The 21,238-nt window shown below is 35.9% G+C and overlaps 1 protein-coding gene across 1 annotated transcript; it reads left to right on the top strand.

Moving 5' to 3' along the window:
• Positions 1 to 248: 248 nt before the first annotated feature.
• On the top strand, positions 249 to 19,808 carry plekhg7 (pleckstrin homology domain containing, family G (with RhoGef domain) member 7). The gene is made up of 17 exons (XM_039650568.2): positions 249 to 465; positions 2,380 to 3,104; positions 4,715 to 4,737; positions 7,998 to 8,116; positions 8,991 to 9,031; positions 9,410 to 9,505; positions 9,815 to 9,961; positions 10,169 to 10,264; positions 10,377 to 10,478; positions 11,735 to 11,848; positions 12,616 to 12,790; positions 14,778 to 14,893; positions 16,229 to 16,316; positions 16,408 to 16,487; positions 17,544 to 17,697; positions 17,894 to 17,991; positions 19,016 to 19,808. The coding sequence occupies exons 2-17, from the start codon at positions 2,472 to 2,474 to the stop codon at positions 19,124 to 19,126; spliced, it is 2,193 nt and encodes a 730-aa protein (XP_039506502.1). The 5' UTR covers positions 249 to 465; positions 2,380 to 2,471; the 3' UTR covers positions 19,127 to 19,808.
• The last annotated feature ends 1,430 nt before the right edge of the window (positions 19,809 to 21,238 follow it).

Raw genomic sequence — 21,238 nt, 5'->3', positions numbered from 1 at the left:
TTTACCAAAAAAAAAATGGTTCTATATAGAACCATTTTGGAGTTCCATATATGAAGCGGGGGATGGAACCATTTCTGGTTCTAAATAGAACAATTTCTTCTAAGAGTGTATACCTGTCATTTACTTAGGCTATCTGTCTAAAAGAAACATGAACACACGCAGTACGGGATTAGCCTACACCACACACACACACATATCAACACAATACAGCTATGCTCCACCTCCATTGACCTTAGGCGACAAAGCAGCAGAGAAAACCTCCCTCACACAATACGGTGCCACAGAGCCCGTTCATGCAGTATTTTATCATACACTTATTTCACTTTAAACGGAGCCGGATTCTGTTGTTGGGTTTATCTTTTTGAGGACAAATAGCCGGTTTGAAACTGTACGTTAGTAGAGACTTGCACATTTGGTCCAACTCTTTTCCCCCCAGCAGCCCGATCACCCGGGAACAACTAAGCGGTAAGTGCACAGACATAAATGATCGACGCGTATAGTTATCAAATAGCCTTGATTTTTTTTTTTTTTTTTTTGTGTGTGAAAAGATACATTTGCGATTCGTCCGCAACAATAAACGTTTAGTTCCTATCTTGTTAGCCTACAGAAACAAATAACTAAGCTAAGGTATTTTACTGTATGTTTTTTGTATGCTACCAGTGCGTTATACAACATAATGCATTTAACTGTGGGTTATTAATAAATAAAGTGTATTTATTATTTGCATCCATCATCCCTGTAAATCTACACTAGTTGCCAGAGCAGGATCAGGTGCCTTTTCCCACGCTACTCTGTCACAGTGATGTACGGTACAAGTCAATTTTCTTTATCAAGTGCACAATGACGCATGCAGTGGTTATTAAATGTTGGCTAATGGTGGAAATGGCCTATTTTTGGGTCATTCTTCTTAAAAGGTTCCTTTTTGTCTCGCATGTAAACAATGACCACGCAAGATATGTCCTAACACTATACAACAACAATAAAAGTACAGTAGGTTTCTTTGTGTGTTGTGTGTTCAGGTTACCATCATAATATGTTTAATAAATGTTCAGTTTATCCTATATTCTGTTTTATTTCTTATATAGCCACCCCCTTAAACCATATTTTTTGTATAAACTATTTCATATTTCATGGATATTTGGTAATGACTAAATTAGCTGTAAAACTATCAACCCTGTTAGTTTTTAATGTTGCTGATTGCAAAATTGGTTTTGTAATATGAAATATGTTATTTTCTATTATATATTAGGGCTGTGCTAAGATTAATTGCGATTAATCGCATCCAAAATAAAAGTTTGTGTTTACATAATATATATGTGTATGCTGTGTAAAATTATTTGTTATATATAAATACATATGCATGGGTGTATATATTTAAGAATTATTTGCACGTAAATACTGTATATATGTAAATACATAATCAATATTATACATAAACATACATATTTTATATATGAATAACACATTTTCTTAAATATATACATGCACGTGTGTGTATTTATATATACAAAATAATTATACACAGCACACACATATATTATGTAAACAGAAACTTTTATTTTGGATGCGATTAATCACAATAAACCTTTGCACAGCCCTAAAATATTTATATATGTATATCTTTAACGTATATTAATTAAATATACTTCCAAAAATCATAAAATGCACCCATTTCATGTAATAACCCAGTTTCTGCATGCTCCACAGAAGAATACAGAGATAAAAATCACAGATATAAGATAAGAGTTCAAAGTTATACATTCAAACAGCATATATATATATATATAAATAAATAAGTATATAGACTACGATATCATATCATGATGGACTTCAATATGGACTGTTGGCTTATACAACATAAGGAATATCACTTTAAACATGCTGTATGATAAACTACAGACTGCCTATTGAGAATGTGGTAAAAAAAAATCCTTCTGAATTGTTCTCTTGAAAATTGCATAATGTTTATAGGGGCTTTCAATGTCTGAGCGCTCAACTTCATAAGTATGGGTGAATGCAGATTAACCCATTTAACATTTAATCCCATTTGTGACTAAAAATTATGTTGTAGAGTTTGAAGGTTATAAAGTTATAAACTACAAATGAAACTGCAGGGTTTCTTGAATTTATTTAAGAATTATTTTATTATTTATTTGTTTATTTATTTACTTTATTTAAGTTCCATTGGAATTCCAATTCTTATTGAGTAACTTTTTAAGACAATGCATGCCGTTTGTTTCATTGGGTTATCTAAGGAGGCAAACACTTGTGCTGGGAAAATTTTGGGATTAAATGGGCATACTGTACATACATGGCTAGTTATACAAGAGTTGCAATAAACATAGTGGGTGGCTTTTCTAATCCTTTCTTGCTTTTCAGAAGCTCCAGAGACATGGGTGTAAGGATTGCACACATTTTTGTGGGAAAGACCCAAGCCAAACCTTCATCTGATTCTTAACCAGTCTTCTGTTATGGAATATAATGCTGGATTACTCAAGATGACTGAGTTGAATTATGCGTTCATAAGTGAAAACGGTAAGGAAGCGGATAAAACTTTGGACTGGGGTTGTATAGACTGGCATGCGAGGAAAACCGTAAAATGGACGGATGCACAGACTCAAACCCAATCTGTGCAAAGCGAGGACAAAGACATACAAACATCTAGTCCTTTCTTAATGCGAATAGATTTAGGAAGGACTTCATCCAGACTGAGGTATGGTTCCCTCACGGAGTCTGACGGCGTGCCCGCACATTTATTCCAGTTTGACAGGCAAGCCCCGGCCCGCATCTCCACGTCCCCCACTCTGAGGAGGATGAGAAGTACCAGAATCTCCTACCGAGAACCAAGCAAGTTGGACAGTCCTTTAGGAGAGGAGGCTCCCACTCCGACGAGTCCCCTTTCTCAGTTTTTCCGCCAGTCATCTCCACTTGCTGGTCAGTTGGATGGAGAGAGCGGGAACTTTGAATCTTCAATGATTCATGGGAAAATCAGATCACACAGATCAAAGACCCTTGACAATGGTGTCATTTGCAAGAGCAAAGAGTCTAGGGATTCAAAAGAGCCTGTTTCTGATGACAATGAGAGCTCCACCGATGACAATGAGGTATATGTCTTTAACATTGCTAACCCTATGTATTTGAACAGTACTGTAAGTATGAGAGACATAACTGAAACATGGCAGTCTAGAATACTTCTGAATGGGCAATAGCGCTTGTGTTCTTGATATTTCCTAATATCTCTCATCGTCCATAAGTGTTTTAGGGCCATTTGTTTTGTTTTTAGCAAAAGCATTAAAGGAGTAGTTCACTTTTTAAAAAAATCTTTTGCCTGATAATTTACTCACCCCCATGTCATCCAAGATGTCCATGTCTTTGTTTCTTCAGTCGAAAAGAAATGAAGGTTTTTGATGAAAACATTCCAGGATTTTCTCCATATAATGGACTTCATTGGGAACCAAACGGTTCAAGGTCCTTCGAGTCATCACTCGAAAAAAGATTTGTTCATTTTGATAAACGAGTTCGAACAGGAGAGTCACGAACGCGCATCACAGAACAGAGCAAGGCGAGCATTTGTGCTTATATAACTTAAACGTTTTTGTTTATTTTTTAAATGAGCGATCGTTTCGCTTCATAAGACCCTTATTCATCGACTGGAATCGTTTAAATCCCTTTTGAACAGTTTGTAGTTTGCACTGAAACTGTCTTTTGGACCTTGAACTGTTTGGTTCCCATTGAAGTCCATTATATGGGGAAAAATCCTGGAATGTTTTAATCAAAAACCTTCATTTCTTTTCGACTGAAGAAAGAATGACATGGACATCTTGGATGACATGGGGGTGAGTAAATTATCAGCAAAAGTCTTTTTAAAAGGAAAAATGATCAATTATACACTCTCAAATGTATTTATTTGCTAAGTAACCACGTAAAAAAGATAGGTGTCGATTAGATTCTACTAATATTTTAAATTAGTTCATTATTTAAAATTTTTAGTAATGTTTTAAATATTACTCGTTAAGTTATTTCATTTATTTTTATCTCAGTTTTAGTAGTAACTAAAATTATTTCAGTTACTTCTCATTTTTATCATTTTCATTTAACTTTTAGGTTTATTTCAATTAACAATATGTTTTTAATAGGCTTAGTTTTGGTTAATGATAAAAACCCAGGTCAGCCTGTCAGACTTTATTTGATTTTCCGGCTGTACATTATCCTTTTCTAAACTGATGATAATAACTTTCATATGATATGTGATGAAACCATCTTTTTCCATGCCTGCAAATCAAATTGAAAGAGTCTCTCCGCTCTTATCACAGAAAGCCTCTTGTCTCTTGTCTCATTCTTCTTCGACCTCCTGAGGTAGTGGTTCACAATAAGAGCTTTTGACAGCAATTGAATCAGTAGTTTCATGCATTGTCAGCTTCAGTCCTCTCCTCTGATGAAGCTCCATTCAGCGCATTCACCAATCCCCAAATAATGGAAGGGTCAGTGAAGAATCAAAAGTGCAAAAGGGAAGCCCCATTCACTCCTCTCACATGTTCATCCGAGCTTTTTTTTTTTTACAATGGAGTGAGATATCTGTAGATGTGAGGACTTAAGGGTTCTTAAACTGAACTCGCACCAGTTGTATGATTGAAATTGATAGTAGAAATGACTAGTGTTTTTTTCTTCTTAAAGTACTTGGCTCACGTTTTGTTGCATCTGCTTTTGATTACAGATCAAGGATCCCTGTCATAAAAGGTAGGTGAGCTGTTTCTATCTAATGTTTTGCATTAACCGTACCCACCCTAGTCATTATTTGCATGTGAACCGTCATTTTGCCCTTAGTGTTTATGGTCACTTTGTTCTGTGTCAAACCACCATTTTCTTGTTCACTTAAACTACTCGGTTGGTACTTGTTGCTCAACATCTCTTATTTGAAATGTTGTTTCATTAATCCTGGAGTTTGTTTGTGTGGAAACATACCGTTTGGGGTAATGAGGCTAAAGCAGGACACTTTTTCAGTAGAGCGCCATCATGTTGGCGCAGGGGGTGTTGGGATAGAGGAATTTTCATTGTTCATTGTATTGCCGCTTTGTTAGCTGCACATGAACTTTTAATGGAGAGTTATTAGAGTTCCATCATTCGGCCTTGTAGGGGCCAGACAAACTCTCATTAGTGACGCTTTTCCCCCTGTCGGGCCCACTCTGCTTGGACCACGGTCATCTTTTCAGCGGTGGATAATTAGGCAGCTATTGTGGCCTTAATTACAGTATGGCATCGTCTGATTGCAGTGCTCATCCCTAAACTGCGATTGGACGGGACAGTTATGTTAAGGGGGCATCTTTATTCCGTGGAGGTGCGAGGACAATGCTCCCTTCTTTGTGGTCATGCTGAGGCAGGGATAGTCGGCATAGAGGGCTGCTTCATTGTAGGATTGCCTCTAGATAACAAGCCATTAGCAGTGACCTGTTTTTAATGCCGGTAAATAGGAGATGCAATGACTGACTTTTTACTGGTAGGGTTCAATGTACTGACATCTGTGCAAGGGAGAAGTTGGAAGTGAACATAGGGGTTTTAACATATTATAAAAAAGGAAGAATTTGATGGGTTCATTGTGCCAGATATCGTGGAAATGGGTGTTCACTTTATAATGCTGAAGAATTTATATCTCATAGCGAGTGAGTCAAGTGTTTATTGGTATATGATCCCATATTCACTGTGATGAACACGGAGACACTGATATAGTTTCTGCAGTTGTTATCGTATTCAGTTCTTCCGTTGAGGTTCTTGTTATGTTGGTTTGGCAAACTCAAGCTATTGACACCAATCTAGGCATCCATCCATCTATCCATCCAAACAATGGTGCACTAACTTTTTCTATGACAGATTTATTTAAACATAAGGAAGTCAACAAGTTAAAGGAGTAGTTCACTTTTAAAAAAAAAAAAACTTTTGCTGATAATTTACTCACCCCCATGTCGTCCAAGATGTCCATGTCTTTCTTTCTTCAGTCGAAAAGAAATTAAGGTTGTTGATGAAAACATTCCAGGATTTTTCTCAATATAATGCACTTCATTGGGGACCAAACGGTTTAAGTGAGAGTTTAAGTGCAGCTTCAAAGGGCTTTAAACGACACCAGTTGATGAATAAGGGTCTTATCGAGCGAAACGATCGGTCAATTAAAAAATAAACAAAAAGTTTAAGTTTTATAAGCACAAATGCTCTGTTCTGTGATGCGCGTTCGTGACTCTCCTGTTCGCACTTGTTCATCAACATGAACGAATCTTTTTTCGAGTCATTTGGTTCATTCAACAAACGAAATGACTCGAAAAAAGATTCATTTTGATGAACGAATTCGAACAGGAGAGTCACAAACAGGACAAGAGAGTCACAAACACGCACCACATCAAGGCGATGACCGATCGTTTCTCTAGATAAGACCCTTATTCATCGTCTGGTGTAGTTTAAAGCTGTTTGAAGCTGCACTGAAACTCTCATTTGGACCTTGAACCGTTTGGCGCCCAATGAAGTCTATTATCTAGAAATATCCTGGAATGTTTTCATCAACAACCTTAATTTCTTTTCGACTGAAGAAAGAAAGACATGGACATCTTGGATGACATGGGGGTGAGTAAATTCTCTACTACTAATTATTTTAAAAGTGAACTACTTCTTTAAGGACAAATATAATGAATATGTAATATAGTGCACCTATTTATTAAAATGCCCCTCTTTAGAATCCATCCATCCATATCTCACTCTCTGGCTACCCTATACTATATATGACTTTCAAATTCTAGGCCTTCACATTTCAGTTAAAGATTCGTAAAAGCCACCTTTGTTGTTTTTTTTTTACTTTAATGTTGTAGTAAAACTGATTTGTATGTATTACATGAATTGAAGGTATGAATTTCTCTTACCTTCAAGCTCTTATTGCTCCCCCATACCTGCATTTGAAGATCTAAGTAAGCCCCTGTAAACTGTTTATTGACACACACCACATACTGTAGTAGCACATCATTGAGTCTCTGTACAGATGGATAGGCCCAAAGCTGAGAGTGACTCAAACAAAAACCAGACTATCGAGTTGCGTGTGAAAACAGTCATAGCACTGCCTAAAAGCCTTTAGGATTTTAGATCAAAATGTAACAGGGAAACTGAAGCAGAACAGAAAAAAACAGAACTTCACTATACAGAACTATATTCATGTAGTGATTATAAACTATAATAATGATTATAGAGCGGAAATGTGTCCTTCTCTACATTGTTTGCAGTCCACCATAAATGACCTTATTACATGTTTGCTTTCTCAAAAAAAAAGAAAAAATCATTTGATTTGATTAATAATGACTTCTCTCCTACTGCCGCAGGCTAAAAATCAGGGTGCTGACTTCCCTCCCCTGCTGCTGCTCTTTGTTCATAACCAGTGAATATAATAATCCGTATCTTCCGATATATCTGCTCTGTTGTCCGTTGACAGACCTATAAATCCACCATTCAATGGTGTGGAGGTACAGCTGTTACATGGTTTCGTTAGTCATCTTTTCAAACACGGTTCCGGCCACCTAATACTAGCAAGGCATGTTAGAAATGTGAACATGGAATTCTTTGATTTCCTGCTAAAGCAAATCTGGTTGGAAATTTCGAGTTTAGCACGGCTTGGCTCTGCATAGCGATTACTACAGCGCATTGGCCAAAGTTTATCAAACCTTCACGGATTAATTCAGTGAAATAACTGTTTTCCGAGGTCAAAGGAGCTATTGTGCTATTCTGGATGGGATAGAGGTTAAATTAATTTGGCAGAATTACATTTCACATTCAAATCTACCCTATAAGCTTGTGGTGAAAGGGCTGTTATACAAACGCAAAGCAAATAAATGTTGAATGTGATGGTCTGTGGTTAACCAACATTAGTTCAGTACACATCCATAACGCATACTTTGAAAGACCGGCTGCCTCAAGGGCTGGAATGTTCTTCATACTCACCTGTTCTCTTCTGGTTGGCTTTTTCTCCTCAGGCTGCAGGAAAGGAGGCGGAGCTCTGTCGTTGTGAGTCTTCCTGGATTGGATGTTTCTCCTGGAGATTTGTTTGTGTCCAATGGCGCTGCTGATATTTTAAATAAATCAGACTATTCAGGTTAGTCATGCCTCTTAGTCATAACATTTACTTAACTATATTTACATTCACATAATTACCGTGAATCTTAAAGAAAGAATAACTAGCACATTCTCCAAATTGCAATACTTGAATGTTTTGCTTTGTATAAAGTTAAGCATTTTGGTAACACTTTACTATAAGGTTTATTTTTAACTACCTTAGTTAACAGGAACTAAAAATGAACAATACTTTTTTCATCATTAATTAATCTTAGTTAAAGCTACACTGTGTAACTCTTTTAGTTTATTCTTAGCTAAAAACACTTAGTTCTTTCAAAAATATATGTGCTCATTAATGTATATTTACCTCGTTCAAGTAATAAAGTATTCTCGTGAGTGTATAATATGCCATTGAAAATACATACGGGTAAGGGGTCCTAATGTCGGTAGCCATGTTGACCCTCCATCTTGAAAGTACATTAGCCAAAGAGGGACATACCCGTTAATTCAAGCTTTGCCTTTCGCGTTTACGTTTGAGTTAACACTCATGGACGAGGTCGAACTGGAAGCCATGTTAATCTTGGACTACATTGGCCACCGTAGAGGTTAAAACGTAATCGGAATTGAGAGGAACTGAAACTAATATTCACTGGTTGATCATATACCTTTTCACCGCTATGGGGGTAAAAATCACACAGTGTAGCTTTAATATTAATTTCAAAAATAAACTAATACATTATTAAAATCAAATGTTGTATTTGTTAACATTAGTTAATCCACTGTGAGTAATATGAACAAACAATGAACAGCTGTATTTTTATTAACAAAAGATATTATTAGTTAATTAACTAATGTTAACTGATGAACCTTATTGTAAAGTGTTACCAGCATTTTATTATTGCTTTTTTTTACAGACACTAAGAAATCAAAGTGGCCCTTCTCGAGGCGTAGCACAGTAAGTTCCCGTATTTTAACATTTCAATACCATCATGCAGACATCTCTCCCATGAAGTTTTGATCTAGTGCCAGTTCTGTGGGTGGTGCCATCTGCAGATACTCTATTGTAATTTTTCAGATGCTTCGTGCCATTCGGAGGATGTCTAGCACATAGTGTTCACTGACCCATTTTGAGCTACATCAAATTTGAATGCATGCACACCTTCCCCCCAATCAATTAAATTAACAGTAAACAACAACAAAACAAGCCTGTCTAACAGAGCTCGAACATGTCCTGCTATCCAATCTGCGCCACAGTTTGTGCTCAAACACAAAGAGACCTGTTGAGGGCAGGGCAGTGTGATGTTGAGTAAATGTGAGTGGTGTTTTCCAACAGACAAAAGGAAAGACTTGCAGCGTAGCCGACATTGACAAGTGTCTGGCTGGCGTTCGGGTCCAGGAATGGAGAGACACAGACTTTCAGTTATTTAAGGTAAAAAAATCAGTTGATTTTGACCACCTGCGATGAGCTTTAGAGCACCTTCGTTTTTATGCATGGCACCTTAGAAGTCCTATTTTTGTTATTGTTTGAGTCAAGACACCCATATAGGCAATATTGACTTTTTATCTCTCAATTCAGAGTTTTTTTCTTAGAATTGTGAGATATAAAGTCAGAACTCGCAAGAGTTTATATCTCACAATTCTGTGGAAAAATTGCTACTTTATATCTTTATTTCTTCATGAAAAATATTTTTGCCTGTGTTGTCGCTTTAAGAAGTCAAATTTCTCTCTATTCTTTCAGGATATGTCTTTGGAGGACTTTTTGAGTGGTCGCTCTGAACTGGAAGCAGCGGAGAATCCAAAAATCTACCGAAAACAGGAGGCCATTTGGGAGCTTTTCACCAGTGAATGTGTCTACTTCCTTGATCAGCTTATGGTTTTAAAAGAGGTGTGAACATGATGCCTTCAGTATTATGGAATGGCATGTCTTCCAGTGAATGAGACAAATACAGTTTTAATCATACTTTATATTGCATGGTTACAGTAACTGTAATTTACCAGTGAACTACAAGCTAACACAAATAGTCAGGTACCAAACAACACTTTCGTCTGTAGGAATAGAGCTTAAATGTGCTTACCTTTGTTCTGCATACAGGTGTTTCTGACCACACTAACAGACCTGCAGATGAGAGAGTGTCTACTGGACATTGACTCCTGGAGGCTCTTTGCGAATCTCAATGAGCTCTGTCTGGTAAGACTTCAATGAGTTTGGTAGAAATTTAACAACTGCAGTTTTGTGACTAGTTTGGTTTACAATATTAAATATTGTTCTTAGTTCTCTTTCGTGTCTTACTATATTTCAGGTTAGCTTCGGCTTCCTTACTAGTCTCTTGCGTGTCATTAAGGAAATGTGGACCAGTCCAGACAGCAGTAGTACTCAAACTCTTCTTGAACTCCTTAAAAAGGTAGGATACCATTGATATGTATGTATGTATGTACAGTGTGTGTGTGCTACCATTCAAAGTTATGATTTATTTGATCAAAAATACAATAAAAACAGTGATACTGTGAAATATTGCAATTTAAATAGGGCTGTCAAACGATTAATCGCGATTAATCGAATCCAAAATAAAAGTTTATGTTTACATAATATATGTGGGTGCACTGTGTATAATTATTTTATATATATAAATAAATACACACACATGCTTGTATATATTTAAGAAATATTTTCATGTATATAGATTTATATATAATTTATATTATATATAAATATTTTATATATAAACATATTTTTTTTTTCTTAAAAATACATGCATGTGTGTGTATTTATATATACAAAATAATTATACACAGTGCACCCACACACAAACTTTTATTTTGGATGCGATTAATCGCGATTAATCGTTTGACGGCCCTAAATTTAAACTGTTTTATATTTAATATATTTTGAAAATGTAATTTATTCCTGTGTTGGCAAAACTGACTTTTCAGCACCCTTATTTGAGTTTTCACGAGTGTCACATGATCCTTCTGAAATCATTCTAATAGGCTGATATTTCCGTGGATTTCTTGATAAATTTAACGTTCTAAAGAACAGCATATATTTGAAGTAGAAATCTTTGTCACACTTAAGTTTACGGTCCAATTCTCACTAGTGACTAGTATTAACTATGACATTCGCCTCAATAAACTCCTTATTACTGCTTATTAAAGATTAGTAAGGTAGTTGTTAAGTTTAGGTATGGGGTAAGGATTAAGGGATGTAGAAATGGTCATTAATATGTGCTTTTTAAGTACTGATAAACAGCCAATATCCTAATAATATGCATGCTAATAAGCAACTAGTTAATAGTGAGAATTGGACCCTAAACTAAAGTGTGACCGAAATCTTTTACAATGTATAAGTCTTTACATACAAAATAACTCATACAATATAAAATAAAATAAAAAATGCTCTTAGAAATGGAAAGTCACGGTCAGTGACCTTTAAACATAATGTATAACTGCCCAAAAGCAAACATGAGATCCAACCCCTTAGCAATGTTGTGCTTGCATAATGTATTATTATGTTAGACATTAAGCAAATGATTGTGTTAGAAAACAACAAAAAAAAAACTGAACAACGCTAATCTTATGTTCCCTGTTTGCTAAAAGATAACAGCTTTTTCTCTATTGTTCTCTTCTGATCACTCTCCCTTACTGAATGTTGACTTTACAGGCGTTTGGTGAGAGCATTTGCCATTGTCTACAGAAATACTGCCTGAATTACAGTACGGCCATCTTTTATCTGGACAGCCTGAAGCTCAGGGAGGACTTTGGCTCTTTCGTGAAGGTAACCGGGGCAGGCAAGATTTGATATGGTAAATTAGGGCTTGGTCTCAATGTACAGACAAGATCTAGGGAACAGGTCAAATGTTTACCACACGAGGTTTAGGCCATTGCAGGGTGGTTGTCAGGGACCATTACTTCTCACGCTGGAGAAAAACTGTTGACTCAACTAGCTTATATCATCAGCTGTCTCCACATCAATTTTGGCCTGTCGCTTCTTGCTTTTCCACTTTCACATAGGGGATCTGATTTGTCAGTTTTGATTTTGTCAGTATTATATATTTATGATAAGAAGTAGGCTACAGAAATATCAAAAATGTGCCCCAATTGTGCTTTTTTAGACCTTTTATGTAATGTTCAATATACTGTAGCTGTTTATGAATGATAAAAGTCTGCAAAGTTTCAAAGATCAAAGTGCACAACAGCTCTATTCCAGTGGGAAGGCATCAAGGCACGTCTGAATCCAACATTAGCTTCACTTCTCCTGAGATACTTTCATCTGATCGATTATATTAGGGAAGCATAGATGTATTCTTCACTGCTTTTGATATCCCGCAATCCTATGCGTTCCATTTGGTGACAGTTGAGCTAGAAAAAAAAAGATAGCAACTTTATTGAACCGCTTCAGAAATTGTGAGAAAAAACCTGATGCTGCATTGTATATTATGAGAAGAATAGTGTTATTTTACCTTGGATGCTTGTAAGCTTGTTGTAGGAGACCTCCAAAAACAAAATTAGGAGAACCCATCCTTCACTCTCTCTCTCCTCTAGTGGTGCGAACGTAACGAGCAGTGCCGCAGACTGCAGTTGAAGGATCTTTTGGTGATTCCTCTGCAGAGGTTTACACGGTACCCTCTTCTGTTGAAGAACATTGGGAAGAGGAGTTGCTCGGAGGCCGAGGAGAACACCATACAGATCATCGTGGATCTAGTCGACAGCGCCATCTGTAAGTCTGGTATTAATGTGACAGTTGAAAGTACAAATGCGCGATATGATAATTAATGCCAATACCAATAAGCTGAAAATTATTTATGGCTGATAAGTGATAAATGGCAGATATTTAAGAAAAAGTATACTATTTTGTCTAAAAAATTAAAAATAAAGCAAGATAATAAAAGATAATAATAATAAACAAGTAGTCATCACAAAATTATAACGTACTCCGGAAAAAAATGTGAACATTTAAGATGACTGCAAAGGAAGTGAGCATATACATTATTAAATATCCATTATCAACCCGAACCAATAAAATAAAAACTTCAAAAACAACTTTTTTTTCTTTCACTGTAAAAAAAAAAATATTTTCTTGATTAGTAATCACAACATATTTTCTTTTGTCAAATCAACTTAAATAATTTATTTAGTTCAGATAACATACAATTTTGAGTCTCTGATGATAAAGTCAATCTCCTTCATTCTTGTATTAACTCACTTTTTCCATTTCAATGAACTTAAAATTTTAAGGCAACCAGGTTACTTACTTTTTTAAGTTAAACCAACAATATTTTTTTACAGTATGCAGATGCTTTGATCTTGTTTGTGTAAAACGCTGTTGTCAAACCAGGAATTAGAAGCAGTGAAAGGTGACTTTTCCTGTTCTCACAGAAAGCTGTTTGTGTGGTGTGTTGTGACAGCCGCTGTGAGAAAAAATATGCAGTGACAGCTGCAAAACCATTGTCAAAGACAGAGTTATTTCTGACTGAAAGATGTGAGCCAAGACAGTTGAAAGGATGCCATGTTTTAGTTAGTCATGAAAACCTGACATGCCCAGTTATCTTTTGTGAATCATGACACACCTTGTCATAAATCCATTATGTTTTATCAAGTACCCTGTTTTGATAAGGAAATGAGATAAATAATCTTTGTTTTCATGCATTCCATCTTTTAAAATATTTTTATTTTCATTTTTTTGTTTTTGTTTTTATAAAATAGATTTATTTAAATATATCATTTACTAAGACAAACTTGTTAATACAAAATGCCGTTTTGATGGTAATGACCATGTGGTAGAGATACAAGATTTTGCTATTGACACACAACAAAGTCTGGTCCTATATTTAGTCTTTTTTTTATTATTTTGAAACAAATATCCCACTAACTGACTGTGTGATGATCTATGTATTTCGCTTTTTTAACATAAAAATGCAGTGAAATTTATGGAAGCTTGTTTCTGTCACAGAATTAAAAAATAAAAAAGGTAATTGCAACTTTTTATCTCATCATTTTCTCACTTTTTCTTGCAATTGTGAGTTTATATCTCACAATTCTGACTTTTTTCTCCCAATTGTGAGTTTATATCTCACAATTCTGACTTTTTTTCTTGCAATTGTGAGTTTTTAACTCACTTCTCGGACTTTTCAGAGAATTGTGAAATATAAACTCGCAATTGGGAGAAAACTGCTGAATTGTGAGTTACAAAGTCGCAAATACCTTTTTGTTATGATTTCAGTAATATTCTCTTTAATGTTTGTTTTTTTGGTAATGATTGCATTCGACTTGTTGTCCTGCTCCAGGGCTGATTTACGGCTAGACAAGCATGAAATGAATAATAGGTCAATCTTCTATACAACAACGTCCCAAGATGGCAGGAGCTCATTTCAACACACTCAATGACACAGTTTAACCAATATAAGGGTGTGTGACATGTCTCTTTCTGGTGACTTTCAGTTGCTTGATGGGTGTGGGGTTCAAACAACATGAACGTTCGTCATTGTTGATGAAAGAGCCTTTACTTGGAAGAATCTAATTCAAATAAAGTCGATTATCTCCAACTGAACAAACAAAAACACGATCTGTGGTTGCATAAAGGCAGTAATGTTTGTTTGGGGAGGTGTGGATTAATGAACTGAACCTTTCAAAGCCAACCACCTTTGTGTGGGCTGAGGAGACAATACGTTACCCACCCAAATCTCTCTCTTTCTGTGTCCGTGCAGATGATCTTGAAGGAAAAGTAAAGTGGTTGGACAACTACCAGAAGGTGAAACAGCTGAAGGAATCTCTAGTGTGGCTTCCTGTTTGGGAGAGAGACAAGAGGGCGCATGTTCCTGAGGTCTGTGTCAAAATCTCTCTCACAAAAGTATAACACACACACATTATACATAAAGGCACAGTTTGTAAGATTCGCTGCTAGAGGTCACACGTTTAAAACAATAACAAAGGCGTAGCTTGATGACGCTGTGAATAAGCGTGGAATCGTTGGAGTTGTCGTCTTCACCTCCACAGATCGAAAGCAATCCGAGGCATAAATCATGGATGAGCAAATGTATTCAAGTTTTATTAACGTTATTATGGTATAAAGCAGGGCGGGGCAGAGAGACTGGGAAAATTCACGTTGCTGTTTTTATGCTGCAGTTGGTCGCTGCCATTCCTTTCGTTGTATATTTTAAGATTAAAGTTTAACGTCCGCCTCCTTCCCTGAATTTTAACTTTGTTACAGTTATGTTTGATCACTTAAATTCACATTATCTTATTTTGTTCTAATGAAACAGCCTCAAGTGCTGAATTATTGCTCATACAGGTCACTTTATTTGATGAAATAAATTTGTGGGGTAACGCAGCGTTGTTTTACTCATGGCACTTTGCCACTACACAGTACCGGCTCGGCTCGCCTTTGTTTGGTTTTCCACAGTGTAAAAGTTGTACCCGTACCTGCTTTCGAGTACTTTTTTTTTGTATCACCTTGTATCAAGGCGAGCTGAGGCGATACTAAAATGTGACATGGCGACTGCTAATTGGTCAGAGAGAATCGTCATCATTGCACGCCCCAGATGGAGTATCCAGAATAACCCTGCCATTTTGAAATAGTTTGGCCAGATATAGTTACTAAACGTACTATTATTATTATTATTATTATGGCAACTTGGAAGAATACGCCGTGGTCAAACGAGGAGGTGCAGAATTTCCTTTGTTTGGTTGCCAAAGAGAGGATCCAGCGAGAGCTTGATGGGGCAACAAGGAACGAAAGGCGTCGCTATGACGACCGGGTACCATTTGTGGCGGTACGGTAGCAAAATGCGAGCTGAGTCGAGCCGAGGCGGTACTGGTAATGAAAAAGCGCCATTAGTAAAAATAATCCTACTAAAATTACATTTGAATAAAGCTCTTTCTGATTATGCAATGTTAGCCACCTTACTAAATAGTGTTGTCTCTGAGGTATGGGACAAACATGTTAATGACATGTTATGTTAAACTGGTTTAAATTTTGAATTTCTCTGGATTTAAACATCGCTGGATACATTTGGAATAATGCAAGTACTCGAGTCAACAAAATAACATTGTTCTAGTGGGTGTTGGATATTTTACTGCAAAAATCGTACATATTGTGCCTTTAATAATGCCTGCGTTCAAAGAGATTTAACGGCTGTGCATGTTTGATCCTTCACAGAATCTGAAGCACTTGCTAAAATCTGTAACCCTGGAGAACCTGGTGTCTCACCGTAGTCTTCTGCACGATGGGAAGCTCGTTCTCATAGGTCGGATGGCTGAGTATTTCTCTTTGGTCCACTTGTACATTTAAGATGGTTGTGTGGTGTGAATTTACATTATTTATTCTTTTGAACATAGAAAATGCAAAGTTGCATGAGGTCTACCTACTTCTCTTTGACGAATTCCTTCTAATCACGAAGATCAAGCGCAGCAAAAAGGTGCGGTTATGTGTGATTTTTAAGCGTGACTGTTTGGTGTTATTACTGTAAAATGCCTGGCAGCCATTCCTCTATTGACATAAATCAAAGCATGGGTGATGCGTACGAGCGTGTCACGGTAATGTGAAAATAGATTTGTTGATTCTGTCTGGGAGTGATTATTGATTCAAGCCATTACTCACTTTTACACAGTAAGGTTAAATAGAGATCAGTGGATTATGACAGATCATAAAATTTTACTGACTAATGTAAATTCAGATAAAAAGTTGAATATACTTATATAAATGTATTTTATCGTTTTATGAGATGTATCACAATGATGAAAGCTTATTTTGCAATTTATAGTGCTAAAATGCCTAACATGAAATCAAAAAATTAATTCATTTACGATTAGTATTACTGTATATACACTACCGTTTAAAGGTTAGGGTTTTTTAAAATTCTTTTTTTTTTTTAAAGAAATTAATATTTTTATTCAACAATGATGCATTAAACTGAAAATTCAGCTCTGCCATCACATGAATAAATTACATTTTAAATTATATAAAGGTAGAAAACATTTATTTTAAATTGTAATTATACTGTAATTAATATTATAATAAAATATTACTGTATTTTTGGTATCTTGGTGAGCATAAGACTTTTTTCAAAAACATTAAAAATTTAACAAACAGTATTAGTGTATATTTCCCTGGAGTTATTTGGGGCTTTTACTGAAATAAAATACATATTATAGTTTCATTATACTGTAAATGTAATCCATTTTGTTTTTTCTAAAATCTTACCAATAGTTGTATATATTGCATGATTTTTATTTACATGTAATATCAGTTTACATAATATTTGGTGTGGAAAGGACACTTTTCACAATCCAACCAAATACCAGTAAAAGAAAAGTCAAATTCCATTTTTTTGGAAATACAGCACAATACTGAAGCAAAATGGGTTAACAAGTATTTTTATGTTGCCTTTAAGCACAAGTTAACATTCATCTACCTGAGAATGGCCAAACTCTTAAACGGCTGTAATCGCAGGCTTGTGTGTTTTACGTTGTAGAAGTCTGGCGTAGTGGAGTCGAACCCCCTTCGTCCGGCTGCGGGCCAAGAGCTTGAGCTCTTATTGCAGGAGGGCTGTAGTTTCACTGTCCTGGACCAGCCCATCTCTCTGGACCGCCTACAGTTAAAGAACATAGACCAGATCAATGCCACAGGTGTTGATGACACACACACTCACACATTCCATGACACATTCTCTGAATTAAGGTCATGTTGCAGATTAGTGCAGTTACGTAATCCCTTAGCAATGCATGCATTTCCATTGAGTATGAATCCATGTGATCAGCACTGACAATAACGATGTCGATACAAACACTGAAAGTGTTCACTGTTGTCTTTTGAATGTTTCAGCCTCTGGTCTGCCTAATTCATTCATAATAATGCACCAGAATCGTTACCAGCAATGCATTGGAGTCTTCATTTTACAAGCCCAGACTGAATCAATGAAGGTGAATAGAAGATTCAGCTTTTATGTTGAATTTCAACAGACCCAGGCTTTGATTTCCACCCAACACTCCTAATTCGCAAGATCAACTAGTGCTGACATGCCAAACATCATCAGGTTACTCAATATTAATGTCATGTTTAAATGACATTACTTTGAATGTTCTTAGCAGATGCTTTCTTCGAAATTACAACCTTTTTAATCACTTGCCATTGTGTCTTCATTTCCTCACCCTCAAGTTGTTCCAAACCTGTGTTAAAACCTTTAAAACCTTTTTAAACTATTAATATGCTTCAACAACACAAACAAACAAGGTAAATAGTTTTTTTTATTATAATTTTTGACTAAGAACGTCAATGGCTACTGTCAGCTGTTTGATTATTAAAGGGACACTCCACTTTTTTTGGAAATAGGCTCATTTTACCACTCCTCCAGAGTTAAACAGTTGGGTTTTACCGTTTTCGCATCCATTCAGCTGATTTTCTGATATTTAGAAGAATATCAGTAAGCAGACAGTTTCTGGTCTCATTGACTTCCATAGTAGGAGAAATATATACTATGGAAGTCAATGAGACCAGAAGCTGTCTGGTTATTGATATTCTTCTAAAAATCAGAAAAAATGGCTGAATACATTCGAAAATGGTAAAACCCAACTGTTTAACTCTAAAAATGAGCCTATTTCCAAAAAAAGTGGAGTATCCCGAGTATACGGGTTTGGAACAAGGGAGAGGAAATGATGACAAGATTGTCATTTTGCTGTGAACTATACTTTAAGATAAGTTAGTTAGTTTACTCAGCAACCATATTGAAGACTAGTAATGGATGCTGAAAATTCAGCTTTGCCATCACAGGAATAAATTACATTTCAAATATATTACAATAGAACAAATTTTTTTTTTAATTGTTATAGTTTTTCACAATATTACTTTGTTTTTGTTTAAATAAATGCAGCAAAAATGTCAAGGTTACATTTCAATAACAAAAATTCAATAATTTCTTATTCAGGCCCTATGTTATGTATGTTTCAGAAAGCGTGGGTGTCTGTGATTGAGGATTCCATCAATTCTCTGCTGAAGCAGGACCGTCAGCAGCCGCGGGTCAAGAACTCTTTTCTTTATCTGGAGTCTTCACAGATCTAATTTATACTGTAGAACTTCCTCCAGAGTGCCAAAAGACCACTGCATTGGACAATGCGTCTCATTTACTTCACCCAGAAATAAAAATTCTGTCATCATTTACTCACCCTCATGTCGCTCCGAACCTTCCGTGGGACAGACGTTTAACAGAACGGTACAGTGGGACGCTTCTAAGGATAGAAATCACCTTTGAGTATTATGAAAGTCCTCCATATGGCTCACATTGCGCTGAACATCTCCTTTTATATGCCAGAAAGAAAGTCATAGAGGTTTGTAACAACAATATTTGACAATTAGGGTTGATTTTAAAGCAACATTAATTTAATCTTTTTGTGTGTGTGTGTGTGTGTGTGTGTGTGTGTGTGTGTTAAATGGATTAACAGCACATGAGGAACCATTTTTCAATTCCCTTTTTTATGTTTTGGAGAATGAACAATGTTACATGTTCCTGTTGCAAATAAATATGATGATTTTGTTTTTGTCACATGAACATGTTGTATTGTGGGAAAGTTAAATGCTTAGATAAAGAATCCATGTAGATTGTAGTACTACAGTGTTTGTAAGTTTGCAGTTGTTCACATTTGTATAAATTAAAATTTCTTTTTTTTTTTTTTTTAAATGCTCTACATTGTGTTGGAAATAATTTCCATGTTTGACCATGAAAAATAAAATATTGTCAAGTTGTTTTATAGATTGTGAACTGTATTACTTAGGGTGTGTTTACACGACAGCTAAAAATGGAAACGGTTTTCCCGTGCATTTTTATGTACACACGACAACGCTGTCAAAATGATCCGAAATTCTCGAAAATAACAAAAATGCTGCATTATGCTGCCAGGCCTGTATTTGGCGATGTCACCTTGTAAAGAAACTAACGTTTTTTATGTTTATTATTTATTTATTTTTATTGACATATTTGTAAAACTTTAGAAACTCTAACGTTACACGTCTATAGACTGAAGAACACGTAGTTCTCTTTTTTTTTGTCTATAGTGAGACGATAATGGTATAGTTTTCGAAAATTTGCAGTTTAAAACTTTTGCCCCAAAATGTCTAAAAATATTTTCCAATTTTAGTTGAAAACGTTGTCGTGTAAACAGCCCCTGGAACCAAAAATTGTTTCAGTAAATGGAAATAAAGCAAGGGTGAGTCTTTAGTTGTTCTCGCGGATTCGTTTGAACGGGGATCGTTTTGACAATATGGTCGTCTGTACACGAATAAACACGAAGAAATTTTTTACTTTCCATTTTTAGTACAAATTGATAAAATAAAAATATCGCCCACACGTACGTCTGCAAGATGTTAGTTAAAGATCTCTTAATCTGGGAAGCTGTTTACAAACATCTAATAGACATTTTCAAGATGTCAGGTCCACATACGTTGTAAAACATAAACATCCTAAATACATTATATAAAAATCTATTTTACATCTGACAGGAAACATCCTATAGACGTATTGCAGATGAGCAAACACTAATACATCAAATAGATGTCTGGGTTTAAAAGGGGGGGGGGGTTGACTGCTTTTTTTTTTTTTTTTTGCGTGATTGTGTTTATGGGGGGCAATATAACATGTCTTTGTGGTTTTTCTTTTTTTTAAAAAACATCTTATTTTTCATAAACTTCACCTTTATTGTCAGCCGCGCTCTCCTCTGTGCCCTGAACGAGCGGTTGACTTCCTGAGCGCTGGCATTTGAAAAAAATAAATAAAACACAAGGCTACGTCTGGAATTATACATGCAAATACATTTAAAATGATGAAGTCTTAGCCTACTTACAGGTTGTGGCCCAACAGCTGCTGCCTCTGGTTTTAAAGTCGGAACTTCTTCATGTTTTAGTAACAGTTTCTTGTTGAATCCGGTGTTGAACTCGTGGAGATTCTGGAAGCTGTCTTCCGTAAATGCGCAGCGCAGAGAGCTAAATTACGATCGTCACTTTCAGGAACATAATCAAAGATAAATTGTATCCATTGTTGACGAACCGTGGGAGGCTCGAACGGCTGGGTGAACACAACACACTCGACTAGCCGCAGAAATATGGTCATGCCCTTGTCTGCATATTCCGGAGGTAGGGTTGATGCAAATGTATGGGTTAGTGACGTCTAAAACCCAGCTG

Source organism: Pimephales promelas, chromosome 10 (genome assembly GCF_988280905.1).
Source record: "Pimephales promelas chromosome 10, fPimPro1.hap1.1, whole genome shotgun sequence".
Classification (NCBI taxonomy): domain Eukaryota; kingdom Metazoa; phylum Chordata; class Actinopteri; order Cypriniformes; family Leuciscidae; genus Pimephales; species Pimephales promelas.
Note: the sequence above shows the minus strand (reverse complement) of the source record. Positions and strands in the feature narration are given on the sequence as shown.